Consider the following 19,443-nt stretch of genomic DNA (forward strand, 5'->3'; position numbering starts at 1 on the left):
CTCTGAAAGGTACAACTGACATACCTCTAGTCACATCCAACAAATGTTTCTCAATCCATCTTTTATCTGATACTCTTCTTGTAATTCTATCTAAGGCACTGGCCTCTCTGTTTTCTTCCCACAATCTTCCTTTCCCCTTTATCATCAATACTGCTTCCTCTGCTCCAACGACGGATGGTATCTAAGACTTAGTCCTAGATTTTACTTATTTATAGAGCTCACGCCATGACTAAGCCTCAACTCTCATTTTAATTTGGACTATTCCAAATTTCTTCCTCAGGTCTGACCTCTTGTGATAAGACTGAAAATTAGACAAATGTCTATTATTCATTGTTCATTCAATAAATGATCAATTTCAACTACTTACTGGACACCCTGTGTATAGAGGCTTTGCTCCTGAGAAATCTCAGTATGAAAAGGGAAAGAGATGTTTAAATACAATGTAAAAAGTAATAATAATAAGCTATGTAATAACTGACAAAACATCTCAGAAGATAACAAAAATAAAACTATTAACAAATATCTGTGAACAGATCTTAGGGGATGGAAGTTAAGAAAGTTTTTAAAATACAGAAACATTCTTATATACAGAATGTTTTTTATGGTTTTTTGTCCAAGTATCCACAATTAAAGTTTCCCCTTTTAATCAGCTCTAAAATCAGAAGGTAAAACTAGTCCCTCCTAATCACAATACAAAGCAGGTGACACATACTGAGATGAAACACAACGAGATTAAGTTAGAAAGAGCTAAAGCATCACATAGACAGAGATTTAAAAAAAAAGAAATCCCTGGAATAGCAATTCTGTAGGCAGCCAGAGTTTACAAGGTGTAAAAGTGAAAGAAGAGTCTCCTTCCAGATATTAGAATAAAGATTCTGCACTTAAAGGAAACACTGAGCAAGGATACTGGCAGTCACCTCCAGAAGTGGGTTCTTGCCAGTTCACAAGAACCCACTGCATCTCTTTCCAGCTCCATGTTCAGCGACATCACAATGGCTGCTGGAAATCAGCCACAGTGGAAGTATTTACACCACAGAAATTGGTAAGCACTATAAATCAAAGCCTTCCCCACCCTCCTAAAATCTGTTTACAATGCATTACTGAAAGCAAGCCAAACTGAGAATGAACACATAAATATATAAAACCAACTCCAGCACAGACAAGTATGGAGCACCGTGTGGGAACGTGAAGGACAGAACTCACACAGCACAAAAAGAAGTCAAAACTATAATAGAAGGGATGGTTCTTTCAACCAGATTTGCTGATCAACTTTTCCCACTTCCTGAACATCCTATATACAGACAGGTATTTATTTATCCCGAAAGTCACATTCACAAATGTCTACATCTCCTTCTAAAGAGTACTTAGTATTTGGTTATATATTCTAGTTTACTATTCATTAACTGCTTCTTGCATATCTGTCTGGGATCTTCAACTCCAGGGAGAGCTACCCTAGAGGACAGGCTTAGGTTCCACTTAGAAACACAGCACGTCACAAGGAGGTGTTTCTGGGTCTCCCTAGCAGGCTTCCAAGCCCCCTCACTAGGCCAATCAGCACCATCAGATGGGATGCATTCAGTATATTCCCCTCCATCCCAGCAGATCAAAAAATTTCCCTTTATAAATGCAGGGGGCTTGGGGAGAAAACGAAGACCAGATATCTACTAATTTAAACCAATGACTTCTCTCACACAGGGCCCCCTTCTCCCATCAGCCTCCCTTTTAAATAATTTCAATAAAAAGAAAGCCCTGCTAGTTAGAATCACATGATTAAAGCCTGGAGAAATGTCTCTCCATACAGGAGGTACCCACAGTAGCAATACAATATCTTTTGTTTATGGAACGTTTGTTTTGGGGCACAGATTTTTTTTTTTTTACACAGGTACTTGAGCTTGTCCTACAACTTTTAAATACTGCTCTGCTTATGTAAAAGATACTTGCCAAAAAAGGTGTGTTATTATCGCCTTCTTGATAAACCATTAAAGGCAGAGTAAATGACTATTCTGGTGGGTAGGAGGGTAGGGGATGGGGTGGGGGCAATCTAGCCAGATTCATTAAAGTCCTCTCAGCTTATATTTCTATGTTAAAGTAAGGAGAGAAGTAAGTTAGCAAGGAGTTAGGGAATGAGTATTCAAAGGAGTAGTGACTCAATTTCTCTTACTGGATGTACAGACAGGACCGCAGAGATTTCTCCCTTATAGTCAAATAGCCACACACTGCAGAAATTCATGATGGACATTTCTGAATGAAAAGAAAAGGTACATTGGTGTCTCTGGGCCTGAAGACACGAAAAATACTTAATTTGTTTTTCTCTCTGCCTTCTCTATTTTTGATTCATGACAGAGACCACTCAGCTCAAATGCACACTTTCTACTCTTTCAACTGGGTGACTACAGTATTAATTTGGTTAGAATTGGGAAAGATAAGCCTTTGGGACTGTTACATTTGTAAGAACCAGATGATACCGAGCAAACATCACTTCTGTTTTTGAGGGTTTTTTATAGCTGTGCATTTTAAAAAATCACATTTAAGTCTATAAGTGAGAACCGTGAATAAGCAGCCAACCTACACATGGTTTTTGGCCTGAAAGATTTCCAACTTTTATCCAAATAATGCAAAAGAAGGGATTTACACATGTAATAAGGCAGTCCAGTCTTACAAGGAGCTAAGTAAGCAGAGGGGAGAGTCACAGGAAATAATCTGGGGATAGTCATCAAGGGTCTGATCGCAGATTATGATGATAAGGCCTAAACGTGATAAGAAGCCATTGGAGGAGAAGGCCATTTTGATCAGGGGAGTGCTATGATATGACTTCCACTTTCAGAAGATTATTCTGGCTACTGTAGGAAAAATATGTGGTAGCAGAACAAAGTGGCAGCACAGAGATCTAGTAAGACGCTATTGTAGTTATATAATCCAAGATGATACATCTAATCCAAGATGATATATGTTAGAAGTGGAAGTACTAAAAATGCGGAGCATAGTTTGAAGGTGAAACTGTCAAGATTTCCTGGTAGAGATGCAGTTGGATGTAGTCATCCAGTTGACAACTACTGACCTAGACACGTACCTAGAACATAGCATTCATTGAATAAATGAGTAAAGCAACATAACAGAAGTGTAAGAAATAGTATCTGTAGATTAATTCCCTATGGTAATAAAAGATAACAAAAGCATCTATGGCAAGGTTCTATATTGTTCAGCCCTGCGTCTAGACATTTTCAGAGAACAGACACAACTCTTCAGAGAGATATTTGTATAGGGCATCTTGGAGTCTCTTGGAGAAGAGCTCCTCACAACAGAACAGGGATTTAGACATACAAGTCTGGCCAGGGTTACACTGAAAAGGGATCTGAATACAATATGGCATCTGTCCTTCACATTATCCTTCAGCCTGGCTCCCAGAAAAGCAGCTACAAGTAAAAGTCCAAAGAAGCTAAAAGAGTTGTCTTGCTTTTTTAAAATTATTAACATTCCATTGTGCCATTAAGAGCACCATTTTGCTTCATATACCTCAGGTAACAGAGTATACCACAAGCGGGGCCTAGAAGCCAGAGTGGTAAACAGGTGAAAAAAGCTGAAGAGCCATCAGAAACTGGCAGCCTCGGCAGCTAACAGGACTTCCCAGAAGCCAAGCCAAAAAGGAACAGATTAATGGACACCAGGTGGTAGACAAATCGCTATCACATGAGCAAGAGCTGTCTTCTCCTCCACACCAATTATCTGAGAGGAGTTTGAAGCACAGGAGAGCCCCTGGGGTGAATGGAGGACTTTCTAAAACACTTTTTATTACTATTACTGTGAATTCAATTCTACCTCCTGGCTTTGGGCTCAGGAAACACAGTTATTATGTAGATAAACAAAACGCACATTATCCAAAACATTTAAGGTTCAGTTTCTTCCTCCTTCCAATTTCTATTCCAAAGATGAAAAAAAAAAAATGAACTGATGCATATTCAAATAATTTCTTCTGTATAAGCAGTGATGAAAGCTTTCTGCAGCTTTGAGATGGGGCAAAGCTCAGAAACCTAGAAAAAGAGAACAGTACCCTCAACACTTTAATATGGACATGATTGAGAAGTGATTAATTGTAACATACTTACATCAGAGATAGATGAAGTCACAGACTTGAACTGGAATCTACTTATGAAAATTAGAATTGATTACTGAAGTAAAGCCCCATGACTATTTGATCTTCAGATTCTGCTTCTTCATGTAAATTACATAAGGCAGGAAATGCTATTTAAAACTATTTTCTACTTCTATACTCTGACAATTATTACGACATAGACACATTCCAAGAAAATAAAATTGTCATGAAACCTACAGACCACATCTGACCCCAATAACTGTTTTCAGCTTTCAAAAACTAAACTCCAGACCCTTGGTTTTCCCACCTGGAACTAGATATGTGAAGCTTACTTTTTATTCGGCTAGATATTTTCTCAGCTAACACAAGTTGTTTTTCTGCCATCTTCTACCATTGTGAGGCTATACCAAAAAAGACATTGAAGGCATGTTTATTATTGTGGGAAATGCCATGCACTCAAGCTAATTTAATTATCAGCTGAGTTAAATCAAACTGTTTTAACTTTTACGACCCACTGCATTTTTAATTATGCCAAAATTAATTTGCTTTCTACTATCTCAAAGAACAAAGGTCTTCTGCAGATAGTTAAAATGCAATTAAACTAAACTGATTGGAATTAACATCTGCTACAGTAAATATACCCAAACAGAGGTGGCCATCAGCAGAGGGGTTGCTCTCAAGATAGTTGATGAGAACCACAGCATTTCAAACTTGGAAACAACTTTTTTTTTTAAATTTTATTTATTTATTTACTTATGTATTTATGGCTGTGTTGGGTCTTCGTTTCTGTGCGAGGGCTTTCTCTAGTTGCGGCAAGCGGGGGCCACTCTTCATCGCGGTGCGCGGGCCTCTCACTATTGCGGCCTCTCTTGTTGTGGAGCACAGGCTCCAGACGCGCAGGCTCAGTAGTTGTGGCTCACGGGCCTAGTTGCTCTGCGGCATGTGGGATCTTCCCAGACCAGGGCTCGAACCCGTGTCCCCTGCATTGGCAGGCAGATTCTCAACCACTGCGCCACCAGGGAAGCCCGGAAACAACTTTTGAGGTTATCTCGTCTAACACTGTTATACTGAGACCAACAGAAGTTAGGAGTCTGCATGACACATGGTTAGTGAGTACGTGACGGGATCAGGCCTTCTTACTCCTAGAATACCATTATTTATGTAAAAACATAATCATGTTATTAAATAGATTTTAATCCCCCCATCACCATGGGAATCTTTTCCCTTTGAAGCAGCAACTTTGAATGCTCCATCTCAGCAAGTCACAATCTCCTTGGAGGTGTTCAGAGAAGGTGGATTGATGCTTTGAGTAAGAATATACTGTATGAAGGAAACTGATATGATAGGTGGGGTAAGGAATTTGCCTTGATTATCAAGTTTCTATACAACTCTCTAGAATCTAGGACAATAAGGAAGGAAACACACTGAAAAAGATTTGAATTAAGATGAAAAGAAAACAGAGTGATATTGTTGTGCACTCACTCCAAGACATGATCTGGATTCTGGAAGATTCTTTCTTAGTTTAGTTTAGAAAACTGGGGACAAGATTTGGGGGTGGTAGTGATGAATAACAACAAGAAGAATAACAATAATGGCAGTAATAATTTATTGAATGCACACTGTGACATACACAATATTAACTCATTTATTCTCTACAGCAGCTCTGGGACCATGATTCCATTACTATCCCCATTTTATAGATGAGGAAATGGACTTGCAGAGAGGAAGAGGAAAACACTTATGAACACTGTGCCTCTTATTCAGGTCCCTTTAGAAATCTCACCCAACCTGCTAATAAATGTCTTTTCTTGCAGACACTTCAGTTTTTCAGAGGAGAGCTGTAACATCTAGAGGGTGCTGTGTTAGGTTTAAAACTGATCAACAAAAAAGAACGGGATGGTAAAGTTGAAGAAGCGTGAAGCCAAGGAGAAAGTGTTACCATCTGAAAGCACAGAATAGCTTGGGAAGGAAACCCTAGACTTAGTCATACATTTACCACAAAACACCAGAAAATCAGGCTTAAAAAGAAAACACACACACACAGATGATAAGAATGAGCTTGTGATCAGAAACTATGAAAAGGAAGGTGACTAATGAGAGATGGAAGGTGTTAAAAAATAAAACTGAACTGATGATAAAGTCATTTAGTATCACCCAGTCTTAAAAAGTAAAAACACTAAAAGAAACCAAATAGCTACACAGGGAGCTCTGGTGAGATAAGACCTTAATAATTAGATAGAAATGATGGAGTGGGAGCATTTCACCAAGGGCAAATGCAAGAGCAAGATGAAATTTGAAGAGCCATCTCATAAATGTTAAGGCTCAAAATGAAAGGAGGCTTTTGTAGGGACTTCCCTGGTGGCGCAGTGGTTAAGAATCTGCCTGCCAATGCAGGGGACATGGGTTCGATCCCTGGTCCAGGAAGATCCCACATGCCACGGAACAACTAAGCCCGTGCGCCACAACTACTGGGCCCGCGCACCTAGAGCTCGTGCTCCACAACAAGAGAAGCCACTGCAGTGAGAAGCCCATGCACCACAGTGAAGAGTAGCCCCCCTTGCCCGTGCACAGCAGCGAAGACCCAACACAGCCAAAAATAAATTAATTAATTAATTAAAAAAAAAAAAAGAAAGGAGGCTTTTGTGAAAAATGCTGAGAACAAAAGAGCTTTCAAAGAAAAATGGAACCATAGCTTGAAGCCACATCTGGAATTGCACCTGGCACACACAGATACTCAGTACATAAATAAGTACATATTGAATACATGAGTGAATACAGTAGGATTAACGGATGATAACAGGAAAATAAATTCCTATTGTATTCACTTTTTTTATGAAGAAGAACAATAATGGCACTTAAACCATTTGTAAGAGTCTCTAACCACTTGGTAATTATACAAATATCCGAGAACAGACACATTCACCTACCAAGGAACTGAAGCAACTTGCAGTTACAGTAAGTAAAAAGGATCACGAAAATTAGAAAAAACTCTTAAGGACTAGAGATGCATAATCTTAACCCAGCTTTCCAAAAAACTACTTTGAAAAAGTAGGTTCTGGAAACAAGAGACAAACAAAATTCTAGCCTTAATAATCAGACATGTGCTTTGAGAACCAGAAGAAAGTAAAGCAATAATCACTAACACATGCCAAACTCAGTATTCCCTTTTCTTTGTTAATATTGGAAGACAGACACAGAAAACCCACAAACACAGCAGTAGCCAATGGAAAAATCGCAGATGGATGAAAAGTGGATTCACAGAATAACCAATCAATGCCAAGTGACACTTCTCTGCTTTGTGTAAACAGAATGGTGATTTGGGGCCATTTCTGTTCAAAAGATTTTCCCCACAAAGATGCAGATGAAAACAAAGACACAGAAGACAAGCTAATCATATATGTAACATAATGTAGAAGAAAACTAAAACACTGGATGACAAACTAAAAACTAAAAAAGAACTTGGTAGGCAATAAGAATTGGACAAAACTAATGATAATGTTTCTTACTAAGATATAGAGCTGCCACTAATCTGATTCTACATTTTTTTCAGAGTAAAAACAATCTCTCCAATTCTATCTGAGTCCAGCCAATGAGTTTTAGTTTCCACCAGTTAGTCATTTAACCCATTCATAATATTAGTATTTAATACATCTCAAGATCCCCTCTTAAAGAGTTCCACATAAAATATTTTCATGACATAGACCTCAAAGTCACCTAGCTGGTAAGTGTTGAGTTAGAGGTGAATATGAAGTCTATTATGTAAAACGGAGTATACAATTTAGATAAAGATTATCCCTATCAAGTAAACTGCATTTACTTAATTCTTACTTGGAATTAAGAATTATTCTTACTTGGAATGTTATTAAACTTATTCTTACTTGGAATGTCTATTTTCTAATAATAATTATTTATAATGGATGCTGAGGAAGAATTACATGAGTACAAATTGCCTTCCAAAATCACCTAAGATCAAAACGTCTCTGGGTCTCAGTTTCCTTTTTTATAAAATGAGGAAGTTGAACCAAATCGTCATCAGATTTAACAAACTTCCAAATTTAAAATATTCCCATACGGGACTACCCTGGTGGTGCAGTGGTTAAGAATCCGCCTGCCAATGCAGGGGACACGGGTTCGAGCCCTGGTCCAGGAAGATCCCACATGCCACAGGGCAACTAAGCCCATGTGCCACAACTACTGAGCCTGCACTCTAGAGCCCGTGAGCCACAGCAACTGAGCCCACGCGCCGCAACTACTGATGCCTATGCGCTCTAGGGCCCACGTGCCGTGCCTAGAGCCCGCGTGCTGCAACTACTGAAGCCTGCGCGCCTAGAGCCCGTGCTCTGCAACAAGAGAAGCCACCACAATGAGAAGCCTGCACACCACAACAAAGAGTAGCCGCCAATCGCCGCAACTAGAGAAAGCCCACGTGCAGCAACAAAGACCCAATGCAGCCAAAAAAATTTTTTTAAATAAAAAATAAATTAAAAAATACTTCCATCCTTTACAATAGTATAAATGTCTAATTAAATTACAGAGTTTTACAGTTTGGCAGTTCCTCAAAAACTAAACATAGAATTGCCGTATGACCCAGTAATTCCACTGCTAGCTACATACCCAAAAGAATTGAAAGCAGGGATTGTACCCCGATGTTCATTGTAACATTATTCGCAATAGCCAAAAGGTGGAAACAAGCCAAGTGTCCATCAACAGATGAATGGATAAACAAAATGTGGTATATGTACACAATGGAATATTATTTAGCCATAAAAAGAAGTTCTGATACATGCTACAACGTGGATGAACCTTCAAAACATTATACTAAGTGAAATAAGCCAGACACAAAAGGAAAATACTGTATGATTCCACTTATATGAAATGTCTAGACTGTGCAAATTCACAGAACAGAAAGTAGATTAGAGGTTATCAGGGACTGGGAGAAGAGGGGAATGGAAAATTATTGTTTAATTGTTACAGGGTTTCTGCTTGGGGTGATAAAAGTTTAGCAAGTGGATGGTGGTGATGGCTGCACAACATTGTGAATGTTCTTAATGCCATTGAATTGTACACCTAAGATGGTGAAGTGGTAAATTTTATGTTGTATTTATTTTACAATAAAAAATAAAAAATTATAGAATTCAAAAAATTTTATAGATGAGGAAGCTTGGACACACCTATGTGGCCCTAGGCAAGTCTCAATCTCTCCAATTTTCAGTTTCTTCATCTCTAAAATATGAATAATAAAATCAGTTGTCAATTCATGGGATCTGTATGGGGCATCTGCCTAGAACTTGCGAGGAAAAAATAAATTCCATGTATGAGTAAAACTATTTGATCTATAATGCATCAGAGATATGGAAGACCACCTATAAAAAAGACTGACTCCAAAACCTGCTTAACTTGTAACCAGACTGAATATATTATCACATCTAATGAAGAAATAAGCCAGTCAGAAGTAGGGTTGAAAACAAGAACCTCGAAAAGTCCAAGTCACAAGGCAAAGTGTGGTAGCATCTATCCAAGCACTATCCGGGGGAGAGTAAGAGTCCTGGCCAATAATCTTCCATGTGCATCTTGCATATGACAAGGCTATTCCTATTGTAAAGATGGATATGGCACTTAACCTGCATATTACTAAGCCAAAGAAGCCAATCTGAGAAGGCTACATACTGTTTGATTGCAATTATATAACATTCTGGAAAGGGCAAAATTATGAAGACAGTAAAAAGATCAGTGGTTGCCAGGGGTTAAAGGGGAGGAAGGGACAAACAGGCAGAGCACAGAGGATTTTCAGGGCAGTGAAACTACTCTGTATGATACTGTATTGGTAGATACATATCATCATAAATTTTTCCAAACTCACAGAATGTACAATACCAAAAAAAATGGATGTGGCCAATTAATTTCAAGTGTTCTAATTCCATTGACAATAAGACAATCATAACATCTATTTCAATATGAGGATATCTCCTAGAGAATGTTATGATTATCTCATCTTACAAAAAAGGGAATAGAAGCAGAACATTGAATATACTTTATTAGCATTTTTATTACCAACAACTTAATATTTTGAACACTGAGACACAGGAAGTACTCAAGGAAGTGTTTTACATGTATTAATTCATTTAATCCTCATCTGAACCCCGTGGTATAGGGACTATTAATATCCACATTTTACAGGTGAAAAATTGAGGTACAGAAATTAAGGTCACACAGCTAGTAAGGGGTGGAGCCTGCATTCCCACACAGGCTCTTAGCCACTAATTTTAGAATATACTAAAAATTTATATTCATCAGTGAGAACCAACTCACAGAAAGTTTTAATTCCTGGTACTATTAGAATCTATCTAATTAATTGCAAAAGATATCTTATTTAACAAAACGTTTGTAAACAATGAGGAATAAGGCCTGCTACTGACAAGATGGGGCAATGGGTGGGTGGGGAGGAGGTCGATGGTCTGGAGGAGAGATGCATCTGGGGCAAGGGAACCCTATAAATGGGCTGAGCCCTGGTTACTGAGTGGGACTGGTGAGATTGACAGGTCTCACTATTTAAGAAGTCTGAAAATCCAGCCTAACTCCTTTGACTTTCTCCAGGTAAGATCCCTCAAAACATGGCACTGCTACCAGCCACACCCATCCACGGGGTTAATGCCTATGTTCCAGCAGTAATTTATTTTTATAATGGAGGATATAGGGATGATAAAGTGGGAAAATGGCAGGGCAGATGTTTGATATCCTTCATCAGCATCTGATGTTATGATGCTCAACCTAATCAGCCGATGTGGATGGATACACAGTATAAACTACCCCATCATTAATTCCTCTAGTTAGCTCAGAATCTATACAGGACAGTGTAGATGGTGTATCAGGCTATGTCTTCATCCATTAAACCTAAAATTCCTTTGACTCTTCTGGTTCTGATTCTATGTTCGACAACATCCTTTTTGCATCTTCCTATAGGGCAAAAATGTAATTCAAGTAATGTAGTCCAAGAATTTTTAAATAAATTCCATATATCAGTCTTATAAATTTAGTTAAATGATATACCCATGAGAGATGAATCTGCTTTTGGCTTGCTGAAAAAAAATAAGCCTATGAGACTGAACCAAACTTTGGTCAAAGGTAGTGAATGCCATCCTGTGATTCTCCTGCAAATATTCCTATTCTTACCCCCTTTATGCACCACATGCTCTTCTTTCTTTTTTCATGTAAGAATGATCTGTCAGGGTAATTGCAAAAACTAAATAAGATAAATTGTTTACCAAATTTACTGGCACATTAAAAAAAAAAGTTCATTTCTTCCCCTACCCTCTTACCTCTAGACTTTATTAATCCAGATTAAAAAGCTAGCAATCAGGAAACTGTACATTCATGCTAGATTAGAGTTTATTGTATATACTCAACGAGGCCTATGAGTTCCAGGGGAAACAATTTTCTTCTACTTCTCAGATATGGAAAAGTACACCAAAAAATAATTCCTACAGATAAAAAGGCAGTACAAATAGAAAAGCTATATAAATTACCCCGAGTCTAAAGTCAGAAAGAAAATTAGTCCAATACATTGGAAATAGCATTAGAATGATTACTCAGCCGTCACTATGATTGAACAAGAACAAACGGTGACTACTACAGTAAGCAGTGAAAATGTTTGGGTGGATGAATGTTTTGAAGTGATCTTCAAGAGCAGGGAAATTGGTGGTAAAACCCATCTTGAGGGTCACTTTCTTTGTCGTACTGTTATTGTGAAACTACCCAACTTTTGCAGAACTTCTCTCACGTGAGCCCAATTAAAAATACAAAACAACCAACATAAGGAAAGTTCTGTTTCCTGCCAGTCTGCTTTTTTTTTTTTTTCCTGGCTGTGGCTGAGAAAGTTGAAATTTTATGTTGCAATTACCGTTTGTCTTTTTCTGAGTACCCTGGTGGCTTTTCTGACAGCTCACAGCTGCCTTAATCTTCCACACAGGTTAGTGTAAAGAGGACACATGTAAAATCACATTCACCATCAGGATAAAAAGAAGAGTGTGTACATACCTCGTTCAGATTTTAACCGCTGATAAAGCTGAAACTGATCCACAGATACCAAACAGGCAATCTGAAACCAGAGACATTTAAAAGATGAGATTTCAGTCATCACAGAGCCCTGAGTTACCAGTCTTTTTATGATCCCTTTTTCTTGTTTGGCTTACTGTATCCTCTCTATACCAGCTGCCCACAAACTTCTTTTTCCTTATACTGTTCATGCAGTAACAGAAGCAGCAATTCCCAAATCATCCCCAGTCCTCTGCCATGGCTAGGATTCGCTGCTCAAGGCATCAGTTACAGAACTCAGTGACCACCTCCTGTTCTTTTATCAGCATCTAACAAGACCAGACAACCAAATTTTTGGATTTCCCAAATTATCTGTGCACATATACAAATGATGCTCCTCTTCTAAGACATTTTTAAAAGATTATAGTTCTACTGGGCATCATTCTTTAAACAAAGCCTGAAGATTCAAGTGTAGGGAGTGGCTGGGGTGACTAACAACAAAAAAAGATTATAGTTCTAATCTAAGAACTAAGACTAAGTTAAGAAAAGCTAAGACTAAGATCAGGTAGATACTATCTCAGGAATAATGAGAACTTCATTAATCACCTGGGAAAGAGTACTTTCTAAGCAACAGAAAAATCATTTCTTCTGACCAAAATCACCTCACGGGGCCTTTGGTGATCATTCATTGCCATCCATGCCCTGGTAGAAAAGAAATGCCTGACATAGTTCTTGTGGCTAGACTCCCACTTCCATTTCAGATGCCACTAGGAAAAAACACTGATTCACATCTAACTAAATGACATTTCAAATTAATAATTTTTAAATTGCATTTCAAAGGCAGATGCAGGAAAAGCTAACTGCTCTTAAACTGGCATTCTAAAAATAATATTCCACTGACGTCAACATATAAATATATTGACATTGCTTAAAAGACCTATAACTGAGAAAATCAAAGGACCTTAGATTAGGTTTTCAGACATTCAGCAAGCTGATAAAGGACACAGTCTTAGCCTTGGCAATTCCAGCTGTAAAACATGACATATTTTTGGCATAAAATATATCTAGATGAAAGTTCTTGCAACTAATGGAAGGAAGTCTGCTTTGAGAAAACCCTTAAAAATGAGGCATCTAAAATGGTATTTAACAAATATATTTTAAAAGGGAATGAAAACCTAATTCTCCTCCTCACAAAAAAATTCAACTTGTTTATTTTGCAAATGAATTAAACTAAGTTAGCTAAAATGCATGAAGAACCACAAAACAGGCAAGTTCAGTCTTCTGTGTGCCAAGTAAAATCTCCTAAAACGTAAATTTAATTATAACATTTTTTCCAGTTGGGGGGAAAATGTTGCATTTTCATCTGGCACCTTAAATAAAAGCTCCTTAGCAATCACTGGAAAAAAAAATGATGGTTAATTTTACATGATGCGCATTTTACCATAATTTTTTTAAAAGTATGGTTAGGCTTTTCTCATACTGAAAGCCAGTTTTGTTTCATCTGTTATAATACTATCTGGACATCTTTCCTGAAAGACAAAGTTATCTCAATAAAATGCAGAGTTGGAGACAGAAGGTACAGGCTCATGAAGAGATCGGAGGCATTAAGAATCAGAGTATAATTCTTGACTTAGTCACTGATTCACTGCAGGTGGAGGACAAATAATCTAATATTACATTAACTTTTGGGCCAAAAGTACTTGGGGAATGATGTCACCTGGGCCCGAGAGACCTCAGTGATATTCTAGAAATCTATTTTTAACAACACGCCACCCCCCCAAAAGAAGCTACTTGAGGTCTTTGATTCTATGGGACAGTCTTGTACTCTAACTGCCACCACCTAAAATAGTTTCTGGACTGATGAAGACCTCTTCAAACCCCTGAAAGGCAATCCCTAAAAACTATGATTTTTTTCAATGACAAGCAATTTATATAACAGCTAAGTCCAACAGAGCTGATGGAAGACAAAGCAAACAGGAGATATTTTAGACACAGATGAAATTCTAATGAGAAAAATGACAGAAATGAATACAGTAAAAAGTCAACAATGATAGTGATGAAAGTTAATTTTAAATTAGAAAGATAAATTTCATCTGAGGACACATTACTGCCAACAGGGAAGTCAGAGGTCTCTAACTTTTTTGTCTCTTACTCTACCTTGTATCTCCTATTTATTATTTTATAGCTCAAAGGTTTGTATGGAATTAGGTCTTAATATGGTATAGCAATTTTTCTATTGAAATGTGTGATCACAAAAAGTTAGTTCCATCACTTCTCACTCTGTTTGATCCTTTTGGAATAAAGTTAACACAAAACACACCAGTCTATTCTCCAGCCCCTACCTCCTGGACTTCTTTTCCATATACTCATTGAGAGTCTATTACGGGCAAAGCATTGGCTGGAAGCTTGGGATACAAAAGAGGAAGGAGATACCAAAGTTGCCTTCAAGAAACTTAAGTTACTCAGGAGGGAATATGTACACATAAGTTTAGAAAAAGATCTAATCCTTGATCTTATCATTTTTTAGATTTCATACATAAGAGGTAATTTTCTGAAATATTTTTACATACTTTGACTTTAGATGAGAGAAAGCTGAACCCAGTTTAAAAAAATTAAAAAAAAAAAGCTGATCCAGAGTATTAAACTCCTGGTTCAGTTGCTATTTAGAGCTAAGTCACTATTGCTCAAGGTCTTTACAATTATAAAATTGAAATAAATGTGTTAGGATGATTACTGAAGGTTCAATCAGGCCACAGGTTAAGGGGCTACTGCTTAGAAAAAAGAAACAAATCAAAAGGACACTAAGATTGATTGCAAAACTGAAAATCCTAGAGAATAATAAAAGAGATTATATATAATGAGGTGTCTTATGTATTCAATTATCCTCTTCCTGCCAACAAACAAATTCCAAATCATTCAAAACCACACCAAGACATTCCTTTTAAACCTTTTTATTTTGAAATAATTTTAGACTTACAAAAAGTTGCAAAAAACTGTATAAAGTTCCTAAATGCCATTCCCCCAACTTCTTCTAATGGGAACACCTTACATAACCATAGTTAATTATTAAAATAATAAAATTTACATTGATACAAAATAATTAATCTGTAGGCCATATTCAAACTTCACAAATTGTCCCACTAATGTCTTTTTTTTTTTTTTTCAGTCCAAGATCCAATTCAGGATACCACCTTGCATTTAGTTGCCACGTCTCCTTAGCCTTCTCCAGTCTATGGAAGTTCCTCAGTCTGTTTTTGGCTTTTATGACCTTGACATGTTTGAAGAGTCCAGGCCACTTATTTTGTACAATGTTCTCCAATGTGAGTTTGTCTGATGCCTTCTCATGATTAGGTTGAGGTTGTGCATTTTTAGCAAGAATATCACAGAAGTGATGTTGCGTCATCAGGAGATACATGAGGACAACCTGTCTCATTACTGTCCATGTTAACTTTTTAACTTGATTAAGGTGATATCTGCCAGATTTCTCTACCCTTTGTAACCAGCAAGTATCTTGTAGTGAGATATTTTGAGATTCTGCAAATACACTGTTTTTCATCATACGTTTTCCCACTAAATTTTGTATCTATCAATAATTCTTGCCTATAATAATTATCACTGTGTTATTTGCTTAATAATGATTTTCTATTTCCATCATTCATTTCCGCATTTATTAATTAGAATTCTATTATAAGTAAGAGTTGTCCCTTATCCCTCATGTATTTGTTTATTCATTTATTTATTTAGGTCGATATAGACTAACAAGACTTATTTTATTCAGTGAGTTCTAATCCATTACTAACCAGACTCATATTCAAACAACAGGAACAAAAATTTCTAAGTATTTTCTCAACTATTGAGAGAACACCCCCCCTCAAATCAACTACTAAAAAATCCTGAACTTGATTTAAAGTGATTTTTCGTTATTTCTCCTTTGAAATTTGTACTAATCTACCTGTTAAACAAAAATTTTCCTCTCCTCCTATCCAAAGACCACGTTTTCTCCTCATCACTATTGAAACTTTCCAAAAAGAAAATAATTTTTCATTCAAAGAGAAGGCAAATTCAGTTTCATTTTAATAGAACAAAAACAATAATATCAGAATAATAACAACAAAAGGCTACTAATTACCTGCAATCACTGTCTTTTTTGTTGTTGTTGTTAAAAATGAACCTGGGGGTATTTATTCAATACCCAGTTCCTACTCTGATGAAAGTCTTCACTTTTTCACCCCCCTCCACCTATAGCAGAGCATAGGCAGGGAATTCAGAATATATGTATATGTGGGGTGCTGGAACTATTATATATAACAGTTAATTGGATATAGCTAAAATCCACAAATGAGAAGAAACAAAAAGGCACACCCTTGTGGACCATTACTAACTATGACCATAATATTTGAGCAGACTTCACCACCTACATTGACACTAACCCTACAAAAACCAAAGGAAAAGAAAGAGCAGACAGGGAAGCCTGCTTGCCAGAGAAGCATTAATGCTAAGAGTACAGTGTGTTCTCATTATATTGATAAATACAATATATGCTGTCTTTTAGTTAGAAAAATAAAATGGTTAAAACACAAAAGCTAGGGATTGGCTTTCATGTACGTACTACCCATCAAGGGCTGGAAAGCCAGGACAGAAGACGGAAAAAATAGGCTGGACTTTACTTAGGTTTGATCCTTTAAGTCATACTTCTGCTATGGTTGCTCTTAAAAATTAAAGGAACAGGCTGAACATAGAATACAAAAGATCAGTAGATCTGGAGATGAAGCTGACCACAGAAATTGATCATTACAGCACGTCAAGGTTTTGGCAATTTTTGAAGGGCTGCAACTTGCAAAAATACTGGTAAGAGAAATAGTACTGGCCTTATGGATAAGTGCCCTATCACACTAACACAGAAACTAAGACTGTTTCCTATCACAACCCAGAAAATAAGAACTGGCCCATCCACCCATTCATCTGACTGTAATAAACCAAGCTCACACTAGCTATCAAATTCTAGCTGAAAAAACAAGAGGGCATCATTGTCTGAGAGCCAGAAGGTAGGGCTCATTGGGGAAGCAAAAGATGGAGGAGACCTGGAATTCCAGGGCCAGGAATCTTTCAGAAAGGGCTGCTTTTGCTCTTCTTTTTCCACCTGTTCTGCAGAGGCCTCAGTACATCTTCCCACATCATCCCCCGCCTCTCTCCCTCAGCCCATCAATGAGTAAAAGGGATATGCCCACGTGCACATCCACGTGACACATTCACCCCACCGCTGCTGAGTCTTCTTATATTTGCCTTCACTTAAAGGACAAGTTTAGAAACATTACTCTCCACTTATATGCAGTTTTAAAAAAATTTATATAGCCATACCTTTATTTTTTTAATTAATTAATTAATTTATTTTTGGCTGCATTGGGTCCTCGCTGCTGCGTGCAGGCCCTCAAACAACGTTTTAAATATGTTTTTTTTTTTTTTTCCCAAAAACTTTGGGTTTATTTATTTATTTATTTATGGCTGTGTTGGGTCTTCGTTTCTGTGCGAGGGCTTTCTCTAGTTGCGGCGAGCGGGGGCCACTCTTCATCGCGGTGCGCGGGCCTCTCACTATCGCGGCCTCTCTTGTTGCGGAGCACAGGCTCCAGACGCGTAGGCTCAGTAGTTGTGGCTCACGGGCCCAGTTGCTCCGCGGCATGTGGGATCCTCCCAGACCAGGGTTCGAACCCGTGTGCCCTGCATTGGCAGGCAGACTCTCAACCACTGCGCCACCAGGGAAGCCCTAAATATGTTTTAAATATGTTCTAAGACAAAATTCAGCTTGGAATCTCAAAAACGTCTATTAACTCCAGCATGGCAGATTCCTTTACCCTGTGCCACCCCAAAGTTTTATTCTTCTCCAGCCAACAGGGATCACAGCCAAAGGTTGTTTATAGACGTGTTCAGTCCCTTCCCATTCAGGTCCTTAAACTACAGGAACATCGATATGGCCACTTGCCTGGGCATCCTCATTTTTCCTCTGCCCCAGCTTCATACTCAGATAATGGGGAGAAAAAGGAGTTAAGTGAAAAGATGGCAAGTGGAGACAGTGCTAAAGGGTGATTTGGGGGGAACAACTGGATCTCTTATAATTCCGGCAGGCTTTACGTAAGCCACCCTAAACAAACACGTGATATGAGTAAAAACTGTGTTTATTTTGCAAATATAACTTCAAATTTCTTGGCACTCCACTCCTCCATCCCCCCATCCCAGTCCTTCCACAGTGCCCCACCCTAAGTCCCTTCCTATAGCAATTCTGGAGCCGTTCTTGACAAGAACAGCTGCACCCAGTCATCCTCTGGGTGCGCGCCGTGGCACCAGCAGTAAAGGCAGGTCGTGTCAGTGCCCCAGGACTTGGAAGGAGGATTGGTGGGTGAGAAGCTGTTCCCTGCCATCCACTGCCAGCTGGCAACGGGTAGAAGTTCAACTTCTCAGGCCGTGTAATGGTAGGTATGTGCTCCACTTAAAATTTTTTTTTTAAATATGTATTTTTAAAATTTATTTTTGGCTGCGTTGGGTTTTCGTTGCTGCGTGCGGGTTTTCTCTAGTTGCAGCGAGTGGGAGCTACTCTTCGTCGCAGCGCACGGGCTCTAGGGTGCGCGGGCTTCAGTAGTTGCGGTGCGTGGGCTCAGTAGTTGTAGCTCGTGGGCTCTAGAGCGCAGGCTCAGTAGTTGTGGCACACAGGCTTAGGTGCTCCGCGGCATGTGGGATCTTGCCGGGCCAGGGATTGAACCCGTGTCCCCTGCACTGGCAGGCGGATTCTTAACCACTGCGCCACCAGGCAAGTCCCTCGCCACTCAAATTTGACATGGCCCAGACAAATGGGTCAGGTTCTCCCTGTGGTGGTATGTTACTTCCCTAACACAGTAAGGAAACTGCTTAAATGAGTCATCACCTTTTTAACAGGGCTACTAACTTCAAGCAAAGGCCTTGCCTGAAGAAATGCTATCAGAACCAACCATCTGTGTCCTGCCTTTCATAATTCCATGTTGGACAAGATTCCTGGATCAAGTGCATTCGAAACGCTGCTGAGCAACAGCTGAAAGTACCAGATGACGCAAGAAAGGTTTTCCTTTTCCCCGGGTCCCAGTAATTGCGCCTCTAGGACACAAGTCCTCCAGTCAGTGACTCCCGCCGGCTTCCATGACATTGAAGGGAAGCTGCCTTTTCTGCTGTTTCTTACGTAAACAGTATTTGGGTTGAATGAAGCTGATGAAGCTACCCCTGATAAATAGAAGTGAAGGGGCAGAGCCACAACTGAGCCAATTTGGAAGCATTACAGCTTGCAGGAGACACACATATGA

General features: G+C 38.6%; 1 protein-coding gene across 1 annotated transcript in view; it reads right to left on the bottom strand.

The window, feature by feature from the left end:
• Positions 1-19,443, bottom strand: part of RNF144B (ring finger protein 144B) — an 81,192-nt gene that overhangs the window by 14,431 nt on the left and 47,318 nt on the right. The window contains exon 4 of the mRNA XM_057555613.1: positions 12,125-12,185. Within this exon, the coding sequence (XP_057411596.1) occupies positions 12,125-12,185 (61 nt within the window). The remainder of the gene's footprint in view (positions 1-12,124; positions 12,186-19,443) is intronic.

The sequence above is a fragment of the Balaenoptera acutorostrata genome, chromosome 10 (genome assembly GCF_949987535.1).
Source record: "Balaenoptera acutorostrata chromosome 10, mBalAcu1.1, whole genome shotgun sequence".
NCBI lineage: Eukaryota > Metazoa > Chordata > Mammalia > Artiodactyla > Balaenopteridae > Balaenoptera > Balaenoptera acutorostrata.